This window comes from Macaca mulatta, chromosome 10 (genome assembly GCF_049350105.2).
Source record: "Macaca mulatta isolate MMU2019108-1 chromosome 10, T2T-MMU8v2.0, whole genome shotgun sequence".
Lineage (NCBI taxonomy): Eukaryota > Metazoa > Chordata > Mammalia > Primates > Cercopithecidae > Macaca > Macaca mulatta.
The window spans coordinates 115,643,908-115,655,654 of NC_133415.1; the positions used below are offsets into that span (position 1 = coordinate 115,643,908).

The 11,747-nt window shown below is 54.5% G+C and overlaps 1 protein-coding gene across 1 annotated transcript in view; it reads left to right on the forward strand.

Moving 5' to 3' along the window:
- Positions 1-11,747, forward strand: part of COL9A3 (collagen type IX alpha 3 chain) — a 28,035-nt gene that overhangs the window by 14,587 nt on the left and 1,701 nt on the right. The window contains exons 25-31 of the mRNA XM_015148630.3: positions 1,525-1,560; positions 2,459-2,503; positions 5,707-5,739; positions 5,975-6,121; positions 6,257-6,311; positions 6,861-7,043; positions 10,855-10,932. Of these exons, the coding sequence (XP_015004116.3) occupies positions 1,525-1,560; positions 2,459-2,503; positions 5,707-5,739; positions 5,975-6,121; positions 6,257-6,311; positions 6,861-7,043; positions 10,855-10,932 (577 nt within the window). The remainder of the gene's footprint in view (positions 1-1,524; positions 1,561-2,458; positions 2,504-5,706; positions 5,740-5,974; positions 6,122-6,256; positions 6,312-6,860; positions 7,044-10,854; positions 10,933-11,747) is intronic.

Genomic DNA, 11,747 nt, shown 5'->3' on the forward strand with positions numbered 1-11,747 from the left:
CCCCTACCACAGTCCCCACCCCCTACCACAGTCTCCACCCTCACCACAGTCTCCACCCCCTACCACAGTCCCCAACCCCCTACCACAGTCCCCGACCCCCTACCACAGTCCCCACCCCCTACCACAGTCCCCAACCCCCTACCACAGTCCCCCACCCCCTACCACAGTGCCCCGGGACACAGACAGGGAGAGGCCCTCATAGCTCCCGGTGGCAATTCTGACCATGGGCAGTGTCTCCCTGCATGGTGGAGGCAGTGGCATCAGGGCCCCAACTGTGGCGCCTTCGGCCCCTCTGACCTTCCATGTGGTGTTCCTTGTGGGTGGGTGGCTGCAGGAGCCTGGGCTCTGCCTCCTGCCCTGTGTAGAGGCCTGGCAGGGGACCTGGCGGGCGACCCGCACACAGGCAGTGCTCATTCCTCAGGACTGGTGTGGAGGCTGAGGCTCCAAGAGCCAGGCCGGCTCCTGCCTGCGGTGTCTGCGGAGGCACCATTGACAGAGGATCGCGCTGCTATAAAATGGGTTTGAACACCAAGTCCAAGTGACCACAACAGTCACAGTTTCTACCTCGTCAAGACTTTTTCCTGCTGGGCTTGCAGCAGCTGCGGCGTCGGCTCCTTGGGGTCCGGGCAGAAGGGGGACATGGCCTGCCCAGGGCCCCAGCTCACTGGGAGGAGCCTATGGGTCTGGTCTAGGCCCCAGCCACGCTCCGCCAGGTCCCTGGGGACCTCGTGTGCCTGCTGTGGCCGCCTCTGCCCGGCAGACAGACCCCTTTTTAGACGTGAATCCCGAGAAGCCTCCAGGACACAGCTGCAGATGCCCGTGCCTCCAGGGTGATGGTCATTCCAGGGTGATGGCCAGGGCTGTAGACACCACTGCCCCATGGGGAATAGCGGGCTGTTTTTTAGCCTCCAGGCAGGACATTCTACAGGTGGGGGCCGTGCCAGCAGCCTCAGGGCCTCCGAGAGATGTCAGGGCTGGCACTTGCCCTGCGGGTACTGCGCCTGTCCCAGGTGTGGGTGGGGCCTGGTGGCTGAATTTCCCTTTTGCTTTAAACTCACAGGAAAGCCTCCTGCTTTTCTGCCCCTTGGGCAAGTTCTCACTTACACGGCCATGTGAGCACGTGGACGTTTTTTAAAGGGGTTCATAGCAACTCCCGGACATGTCCTAATTTCACAATCCCGGGGGAAGGTGATTAGATGAGCTTTTGCATCTTTGACTCCACTGTGATGGAATTATCCTGCGATTGTGCAAAAATACCCGCACGAATTCACGGGTGTTACAAACAATGCCAAACCTAACGGGACTGCACTATCCACAAGGGAGACTGGACAGAGCCGTCGGGCCCAGAGGCTGTGAACCTGAGCTTGGTCTATGGGCCTGTGTCTGGGAGGCTGTGTTCACAGAAGCCCTTTGTACAGCACAGATGGGGATGTGGGGAGGTGTTTACCATTCCTGGGCCCAGGGCAGGCTTACTTTAGGGATTCTTGTCATTCCTCTAATCCAGAGCCTTTTCTCCACTCCCAGGGTCCGGGAGGCACCGCAGGCCCTAAGGGAGACCAGGTGAGCTGGGCGCAGGCCGGGGCAAAAGGAATGATGGCAAAGCTGCACGGCTTCTCCCAGACCCTGCCTGCCCTGGCTCTGGCCCTGGCTGTGTTTTCGGGACGCTGAGCCTCCTTTCCCCTCTTGCTGTCTCCGTCGGTCGCCCTTTCTGGCTCCTGCCACTCCTGCTTAGGACAGCGGCAACAGCACTGGGCACCCAGCCCCCAGGCATGCCCTAGCGTCCCCCGCTGCCTTCCTGGGTGCAGACGGCTGGCCAGAGTGTCCCTGCATGGCCCTGGGTGCAACAGAAGCTACTTCTGGTACAGGAGGCACCAACAGGGACCCTCAAAAGGACGGAGGTGTTTCCTGCTGTCCTTTTGGAGAACGAACAGAGGGAAGGGGCTAGGCTCTGCATGTGTGTTTTGCAGGCAGATTCGAAATGCATTTCTGCTCTTCCAAGCACTTCTCTCTCTGGAAAAGTGTCGGGGTGGCTGGGGCCGTGGTCGTGGCTGCCCTGCCCTCCTGCACTGCCTGCTCTGGGTGAGTGGGGCCGTGGTTTTTGTGGCTCCCCTGCAGTGCCTGCTCTCACTTCTGGGCACACGGCCTTTCCATACAGCTGGAGGGCCTGCGGCAATCGAACCCCCACGCTCGCTCGGTTCTGCTTGGCAGAAAAGCCTCATTATGCAAACAAATGTCTTCCCTTTTTTGGCCCCGCCTCTGCCTGCAGGTCTCCCAAGGCAGGGTCCTGGGCTGCCTTTGGAGCTGATTAAAAGGCAGTGAGACCCTGGGGCCTGGGCTTTTGGCCTGGACCTCAGGATGAACATTACACCCACGGAGGCTTGAGAGCAGGGAGTTTAAGGCATGAAGTCTCTACTGATGCATGAACAGCTCTTTTAACTTTGGGGTGTATTGTTTTCAGGGCATTGCAGGTTCCGACGGTCTTCCTGGGGATAAAGGAGAACTGGTGAGTAATTAGGTAACCTCACTGTCACCAATAGCTGGGAGCGAGGTCGTCACTGTGGCCGGGGAGCAGTCCTGGGGACAGGGTCAAAATCTGCAGCTCTCGGTGGAAGAGCTGCAGCTCTGCTGGGCAGCGTGGGGATGGAGCTGGGTCGGGCAGAGGCCCTGGCCACTGGCCGTCCCTTAGCAAGTGGGCAGGGCCTGGCAGGAAAGCGAGGCGGCTCTGAAGCCTGACCTGACCAGGTCAGACCTGTGGGGCTCCCACACTCTGCCCCGTGGAGTGGCACCTGCCTGAAGCAGTCACAGCGGCGTTTTTGTTTTGTTTTCTTGTTTTTGTTTTTTTTGGGGTTTTTTTTTTTGAGACGAAGTTTTGCTCTGTTGCCCAGGCTGGAGCACAGTGGTGCGATCGTGGCTTACTGCAGCCTCTGCCTCTTTGGTTCAAGCGATTTTCCTGCCCCAGCCTCCCGAGTAGCCAGGATTACAGGCCCTCCCACAGCCGACTAATTGTTTATGTTTTCTGGGGGTTTTTGTTTGTTTGTTTGTTTGTTTTGAGACGGAGTCTTGCTCTGCCGCCCAGGCTGGAGTGCAGTGGTGTGATCTCGGCTCACTGCAAGCTCCGCCTCCCAGGTTCACATCATTCTCCTGCCTCAGCCTCCCGAGTAGCTGGGACTACAGGCACCCGCCATCGCACCCGGCTAGTTTTTTGTATTTTTTTTTAGTAGAGATGGGTTTTCACCGTGTTAGCCAGGATGGTCTCGATCTCCTGACCTCATGATCCGCCCGTCTCGGCCTCCCAAAGTGCTGGGATTACAGGCTTGAGCCACCACGCCCGGCCTGTTTGTTTTTGAGACGGAGTCTCGCTCTTTTGCCCAGGCTGGAATGCAGTGACGCGATCTCAGCTCACTGCAACCTCCCTACTTCAAGGGATTCTCCTGCCTCAGCTTCCTGAATAGCTGGGATTACAGGTACCTGCCACCACGCCCGGCTAGTTTTTGTATTTTTAGTAGAGACAGGGTTTCACCATGCTGGCCAGACTGGTCTCGAATTCCCGACCTCAGGCAATCCGCCCACCTCCGCCTTCCAAAGTGCTGAGAATACAGGTGCGAGCCACCCTGCCTGGCCTAATTTTTGTACTTTTAATAGAGATGGGGTTTCACCATGTCGGCCAGGCTAGTCTCAAACTCCTGACCTCAGGTGATCTACCCGCCTTGGCCTCCCAAAGTGCTGGTATTACAGGCACGAGCTGCCGTGCCAGCCCACAGCTAGTTTTTAACTGAAGAAAACTCCACTTCCACAGACCTGAAACTCAGGTGAAGCATAAAATTAGGTTCTTGTTTGAGTCCCTTGATAGACAGATTTCTCCTTCTGGAGGTAACAAATGGAGCAGTCATGAGTCCGAGGGAAGGAGGGCCTTTCTGGCTTTCCCGAGGCCAGGGTTTTTAATCTGTAATTAAGTCTTTCCTTTGTGATTGGGTGAAATAGAAGCAGCCTAGCCTCAGGGACCCCAGTCTCTGGCAGACCCCCACAGCCCCGTGTAAACTTTTTGTGCCTCTGGCCAAAATACCTTAGTTGTATGTGTTTCATGTCGTGAATTCTTTTTTTAATTTTTTTTTGAGACGGAGTCTTACTCTGTCCCCAGGCTGGAGTGCAGTGGTGGGATCTCAGCTCACTGCAACCTCCGCCTCCTGTGTTCAAGCGATTCTCCTGCCTCAGCCTCCCGAGTAGCTGGGACTACAGGTGCCCACCACCACACCCAGCTAATTTTTGTATTTAGTAGAGACGGGGTTTCACCATGGTGGTGGTCAGGCTGGTCTCAAACTCCTGACCTTGTGATCCGTCTGCCTTGGCCTCCCAAAGTACTGGGATTACAGGCATGAGCCACTGCGCCTGGCCCATTTCGTGAATTCGTAGACAACCCTGACAAATGGACCCTGGAAATCCCAGAAGCTGCCCTACCTGGCTACTGTTGCTTGTGGGGTGAGGGGCAGAGCCCCTGGCAGGCGTTTCGGGAAACCTAAGGCTTTGCTCTCAGCTACTCACACAGTCAAGCTGTACGAGGTGACCCCTACCCTCCTGGCCTCAGTGGGGCATGGTGCCCGGGCCCGGTTGGTCCCTCAGATGTGTAGTTAGGCTGTGTCAGTCTGTTTTCTGCTGCTGTAACAGAACACCACAGCTTGGGTAATTTACAAGGAAAAGAGATTCATGTGGCTCCTAGTTCTGGAGGCTGGGAAGCCCCAGACCAAGGGGCACATCCATCGAGGGCCTCCCCACTGCGTGATTCCATGGTAGAAGCCAGAAGGGCCGAGAGGAGGTGCCAGAGCGGGGGAAGGGGCCCAACCCATCCTTTTCATGAGGAGCCCACTGTGGAGACAATGGCGTTAGTCTACTCCGGAGAGCAGAGCCCTTAAACCTAATCACCTCTTAAAGGCCCCACCTCTTTTTATTTTTTTTGAAATGGAGTCTCGCTCTGTCACCCAGGCTGGAGTGCAGTGGCCAGATCTTAGCTCACTGCAAGCTCCGCCTTCCGGGTTGACGCCATTCTCCTGCCTCAGCCTCCTGAGTAGCTGGGACTACAGGCGCCCGCCACCTCGCCCGGCTAGTTTTTTTGTATTTTTTAGTAGAGACGGGGTTTCACCATGTTAGTCAGGATGGTCTCGATCTCCTGACCTTGTGATCCGCCCATCTCGGCCTACCAAAGTGCTGGGATTACAGGCTTGAGCCACCACGCCCGGCCAAGCCCCACCTCTTAACAGCATCGCAGTGGCCCTTCAATTCCAGCATGTGTTTTGGAGGAGACACTTAGCCCAGCCGACTGTGTGTTGACGCACCTGCGGCCAGTCATTTCTGAGGACCCGGCTGGAGGGGGTCCCAGGGTTTTAGGGCAGAGAGGTTCAGCCTAGCATTACGCATGTTAGTAAGAAAAAGGAATGGAAATGAAGTAAGCGTGTGTAGGAGACAGCACCGCACAGCTACCAAAGTCACTCTTCCCGGGAAAGTAAATTTTTAAAAAGCTTCAATCAATCAACACAATCACAGCAATATAAAAAATGTATATAGAAGAACAGAAGGAAGGAACCACTGTCAATATTTGGATGTAGTCTAATAGCAGGTGTGTGGATGACTTGATTTATTTTATCCTCGACTGGCTACTTCCCACCCACCCAACAATACACACTTAGTTAAAACACACAACTCTTCTCTCCTCAGGGTGCCAGCGGCCCGGTCGGACCCAAGGGAGAGGTGAGTGCCCGCCCACTGTTCCGACGACACAATCCGTGGGTGCCTGCTGGCTTCCTGCCCACTGCTGGGCAACCAGGCGGCCCTGCAGGGCACTGCCCAGATCCGAGATTGTAAAAAAGCTTGCTCTGGTCAAGGCTGGGCAAGATGGCTCAGTGCCGGCCAGGAAAAGAGCATGTCAGGGTGGCTCTGGGCTCCTGGGCTCGCCCCTGACCCGCCTTCCTCTGTTTCTCTGCAGTCTGGCAGTCGAGGGGAGCTGGGCCCTAAAGGCATCCAGGGTCCCAATGGCACCAGCGGCATTCAGGGTGTCCCCGGGCCCCCCGGTCCTCTGGGCCTCCAGGGCGTCCAGGGTGTTCCTGGCATCACGGGGAAGCCGGGTGTTCCGGTACGTCGCTTTTCCAGCTTTCACAGGATTGAGATCGTGTTTTTTCCTGAAGGAAGTTACTTTGCGGGGTGATGGTGGGAATGCCTTACAGAGGCTGCCACCCCCATGCTGACGAATGTGTGGGGTGAATTCCAGGGGAAGGAGGCCAGCGAGCAGCACATCAGGGAGCTGTGTGGGGGGCTGATCAGCGGTAAGTCAGATACACGCACGGCTGCAGCAGGGCCTGTCCCCACCTGGGGTTCCCGTGCCTGGGGCTACACACAGCCTTCGCGCCACCACTTTCCAGCCAGACTGAGCCGCTAGCACTCACCCTGCCTCTTAGCCCTTGGGGGTCCACGTCCGCCTTGGCGTCTGCCCGTCCTCTGCACCAGAGGATGGCCCACTCTCCAGCCCCGGATTCAACCAGATGCCCGGCACGCAGCAGACGCCCTAAAGTCTACTGAATGCGATGGGTACAAGAATAGCGGAGTGTGCCCCTGTGGCTGGCAGGGCAGGTCCCCAAACGCCCCCGAGGGCACTTCCTTCACCTTCCCATTCTCAGGCTTCTCAGGCTCCAAGGGGTTGGGGGTCCTTTCTAGCTCCGGCCTTCATCACCCCGAAGCAGTGAAACCATTTTCCATCAATCGGAAGGAAAACGTCCTTCTGGAAGGCAGCTCTGTGCAGATATTTCATGCTTCACATAATGATACTTTTGATGATCCTCTCTCAAGTAAACGCCTGCACCCTTGTTTTCCCAAAGAACAAATTGCACAGTTAGCCACGCACCTGAGGAAGCCTTTGGCACCGGGGTCCATTGGCCGGCCCGGTCCAGCTGGCCCCCCTGGACCCCCAGGACCCCCAGGCTCCATTGGTCACCCTGGAGCTCGAGGACCCCCCGGATACCGCGGTCCCACTGGGGAGCTGGGAGACCCCGGGCCCAGAGGTGAGTGGTCGACCCCACGACATGGTCACCCTGCTGTAAAAATCCCTGAGACTAACTTGTTAGTAGGCGCTGCTTCTGGTGCCTGCCAAGCGCCTTCAGTGGTAATGCCTGGAAGGCAGGGGCCCCTCATATTTTGGGGCCTAGCGCAGTTAACGCCTTAGTAATCCTGTGGGAACTGGAACATTTTTAAAATGTGATGTTTTTCTCAAATACCATTAGAACAATATTTGGCAGGGAGAGGTTGATTAAAACTGTGGCGAAGGCCGGGCAGTGGCTCCCGCCTGGAATCCCAGCACTTTCAGAGGCCAAGGTGGGCAGATCACAAGGTCAGGAGTTCCAGACCAGACCAGCCTGACCAACATGGTGAAACCCCATCTCTACTAAAAATACAAAAATTAGCTGGGCATGGTGGCACACGCCTGTAATCCCAGCTACTCAGGAGGCTGAGGTAGGAGAATCTCTTGAACCCTGGAGGCAGGGGTTGCAGTGAGCTGAGTTTGTACCATTGCACTCCAGCTTGGGCAACAGAGCGAGACTCCATCTCCATAAAAGAAAAAAAAAAGTGAGGAATGGCCAGGTGCAGTGGCTCACGCCTGTAATCCCAGCACTTTGGGAGGCCAAGGCAGGTGGATTACTGGAAGTCAGGAGTTCAAGACCAGCCTGGCCAACGTGGTAAAACCCCGTCTCTACTAAAAATACAAAATTAGCCGGATGTGGTGGCATGCACCTGTAATCCCAGCTACTCGGGAGGCTGAGGCAGGAGAATCACTTGAACCTGGAAGGCGGAGGTTGCAGTGAGCTTAGATCACGCCATTGCATTCTGGCATGGGCAAAAAGAGCGAAACTCTGTCTCAAAAAAATAAAATGTGAGGAATGAATAAATAAGAGTTGCATTTATATTGACAAGATGCACCTTCATGAAAACTGGCAGCATGTGAAAATTTCTGTTGCAAAAGGCAAACATACGAAATTCAAAGTTGTCTCCATATTAAGGGCTATGAAGAACACAGAAAGCTTTAATTTAGAAACAAGACGAAAATCACTGACATTCGCTGATCCTCCACGCGGCTGTGCAGTGTGCATGGCTGGCAGTATTGACTTGCCAGAAAGGCTTTGAGGTACCCAGGTGTAAACTGGGGAGGTCTGGAGGCATGGAAGACACACAATTGTGTTAACTGTTGGACACGAACCCTTACCAGAATTTTAAAATGTCAAGACGCCTTCCATCTGCAACATCCGGTCAGCTGCCCTTCAGCCCAAGTAAAGGATTTAAAGCTCACGATTCCAGTGGATCCCACCTTCCGGACCAGATAACGTCCTGCTTCCCAAAAATAGCTTAAGAAAAACGTTTCTAAAGGAAACTTAACTCTGCGAGTTTGTCTTCATCTCTGAGACGAAATTGAACTATTTAGCAAGGTGGTCGTGTTCCATAGTTAGTGATATTATTTCACTTATTTTAAAGATACTGAGATTGAAGATTTTCAGCACTTGAGTGTCAAATTCATTTTGTTGTCCATATGTCCAAATTATCAAATAACTTCCTGTTTTCCTGGAAACTTCTTTAAGTTATGACTTTCTCAGGCCATCTAGGCTAGTCTTATGCCACATGAGGGACTGCAATCTTCAAAAAGAGACCACATAAGATTTTCTCCAGATAGGGACCTGAACTCCTTCAAGACTTTGAAAATAAAATTCAGGCCAGGTGCAGTGGCTCACGCCTGTAATCCCAGCACTTTGGGAGGCCGAGGTGGGTGGATCACCTGAGGCCAGGAGTTAGAGACCAGCCTGACCAATATGGTGAAACCGCATCTCTACTAAAAATACAAAAATTAGCTGGACGTGGTGGCGCGTGCCTGTAATCCCAGCTACTCAGGAGGCTGAGGCAGGAGAATCGCTTGAACCCAGGAGGTGGAGGTTGCAGTGAGCCGAGATCACACCACTACACTCCAGCCTGGGCAACAGAGCAAGACTGCGTCTCAAAAGAAAAAAGAAAATTCAAAAGGCACATTAATGACCATTACCGATTCTCAGAGAGTGGTGTGGTGGAATTAGTGAGCAGAGACCACACTGACCCGTGTGCCTGACTGTCCTGACCGTCCTGACCGTCCTGGCCGGCCTCTGGGACGGCTGCACTTTTGTGCCCTGTGAAGATGGGCACGTCTGCGGCAGGAGCCGCTCCCTGGAGAGGTGCTTGGTGCCTCGGGCCATGGTCAGTGAAGCTGGCACGATGCCCAGAGCTGACCATGGGAACTGAATGTGAATATAAATGCACGCTTGGACCCACTGCAGGTCCTCGCTCAGAAGCCTCTGTTACTGCTGTGCCTCGAGCCCCCTCCCTGGAAAAGGAGCACCAGCAGGACCGCCTTCTGCCCCAGGGCACAGTAGGTCAGCCTGCGGCGTCGGGCCAGTCACGCCAGACACACTGGGCACCAGGGGCCACTGAAGCCCGCTGCCCCGCTGGGGAGGCCCACCCGAGTTCCCAGGCCATGGGCACCGCTCCCGCCCGTGGCCGTGCGTGATGTGCAGATGGGCAGTGACTGCCTCAACGTTGGCACCGCCAATCGCACCTGTGCTCATCAATTTCAGAAGGTAGCAGGATTGCAGGATTGAAACACACACACAAACACCAAGCAAAACAGAGTTGGTGCCGCTGCAATGACCATCAGACGAAACAGACCGGCTGTGTGATGCTGCCTGCCTTATGGGATCCCTGCGCTGACAAAGGCTCACTTTACCGGGAGCAAATCCTAGAGCGACCTGTATGCATCCAGCCTCGTGGCTTCCGGGCGCACAAAGCCAGGGTTGACACGGCTGGGCGTGGTGGCTCGGCCTGGAATCCCAGCACTTTGGGAGGCCAAGGCGAGAGGATGTCTTGAGGCCAGAAGTTCAAGACCAGCTGAGGCAATACAGTGAGACCCAATCTCTATAAAATTAGCCGGGCATGGTGGCATGCCTGTAATCCCAGCTACTCAGGAGGCTGAGGTAGGAGGATCCCTTGAGTCCAGGAGGTTGAGGCTGCAGTGAGCTATGATCACAACACTGCACTCCAGCCTGGGCAACAGAGAGAGATCCTGCCTCAAAAAAAAAAAAAAAATAGATGGTAACACACCCCTCTCCTCACCCAGCAAAACACAGATGTAAGATTTGAATGACGCAATTAGAGGGACGTGAAAATGCCCTTAGATGACCCATGGGTTGAAAATCATTTAAAATAGGATTATAAAATATTAATAAATAACTGCTTAATAGGCATAAATATTTTGAACAAAACTAAAATCCCATTCAAATTGGCTGCCGGAGGTCCGCGAGGTCATTCAGCCATGCAGGGCTCAGCAGCAGGCATATGTTCTGACGGCTGTGCCACTGGGCGGTTTCGCTGTAGGAACATCTGAGTTCACTTGCGCAAGCCCGGCCTCCCTCACCCCTGGGCCGTGTGCCAGAGCTGGGGCTTATGGCTGGAGACCTGCACAGCCTGTTACTGTGCTGGGTCCTGTGGGCGGTTCTAACACAGTGGTGGGTATCTGTGTTAAACACATCCAAACACGGGAGAGGTATGGTGAAAATTGGGTATGATAATCTTATGGGACCACCATCACCTATACGGCGGGTCGTTGACCTGCAGCCGTCCTGCGGCGCAAGACTGTGTACAGGTGGGCCCCTCTTGTCGGACCCCGTCAAGCCCTGTGTGTGTGACGTCTGTACTTCGGTAAAACGCGGGAACCCTGTTTATTACAAAAGTCGATCAGACACCGCTGTGCTGTGGCTGCAACAGATACTCTAACCATGTGTCCGTGTCCACACCTCGTGACAGGAAGCCAGGGTGACAGAGGAGACAAAGGCGTGGCAGGAGCAGGGCTGGACGGGCCTGACGGAGACCAGGGGCCCCAAGGTACGAGTGCACGGCCAGCACGGCCTCACTGGGTGGCATTTCTTCTGCCATCTTGTAGCTTTATGTGGGGTGTGCTTGGGTTACGAATGGGTCTCTTTTCCTCTTCTCTTGGCAAAGCAATCTCAGAGGCAAGATTAGGAATTGTCTCAGTAACCACTGTAATACATAAAAGTTTAATCGGGGCTGGCGCGGTGGCTCACACCTGTAATCCCAGCACTTTCGGAGGCTGAGGCAGGCGGATAACCTCAGGTCAGAAGTTTGAGACCAGCCTGGCCAACATAGTGGAACCCCATCTCTATTAAAAATACAAAAATGAGCCAGGCATGGTGGCGGCGCCTGTAATCCCAGATACTTGGAAGGCTGAGACAGGAGAATCGCTTGAACCCAGGAGGCGGAGGTTGCAGGTTGCAGTGAGCCGAGATCGTGCCACTGCCCTCCAGCCTGGCGACAGAGCGAGACTCTGTCTCAAAAAAAAAAAAAAGTTTAATCAGTAAGCAGATCCTCCTGGATCTATTTTAGCTAAGTCGATTTGGTTAGATTCTGTTTAAGCTATTCAGTATCTATTTCAGTTAAATTCTGACAGAATTTTCTCTTAATTGACCTGTGCAGCCATTGAATGTTTCCATTTTTTTTTTTTTTTTTTTTTTTGAGACGGAGTCTCACGCTGTTGCCCAGGCTGGAGTGCAGTGGCGCGATCTCGGCTCACTGCAAGCTCCGCCTCCTGGGTTCACGCCATTCTCCTGCCTCAGCCTCCTGAGTAGCTAGGACTACAGGCGCCCGCCACCGCGCCCGGCTAATTTTTTTTTGTATTTTTA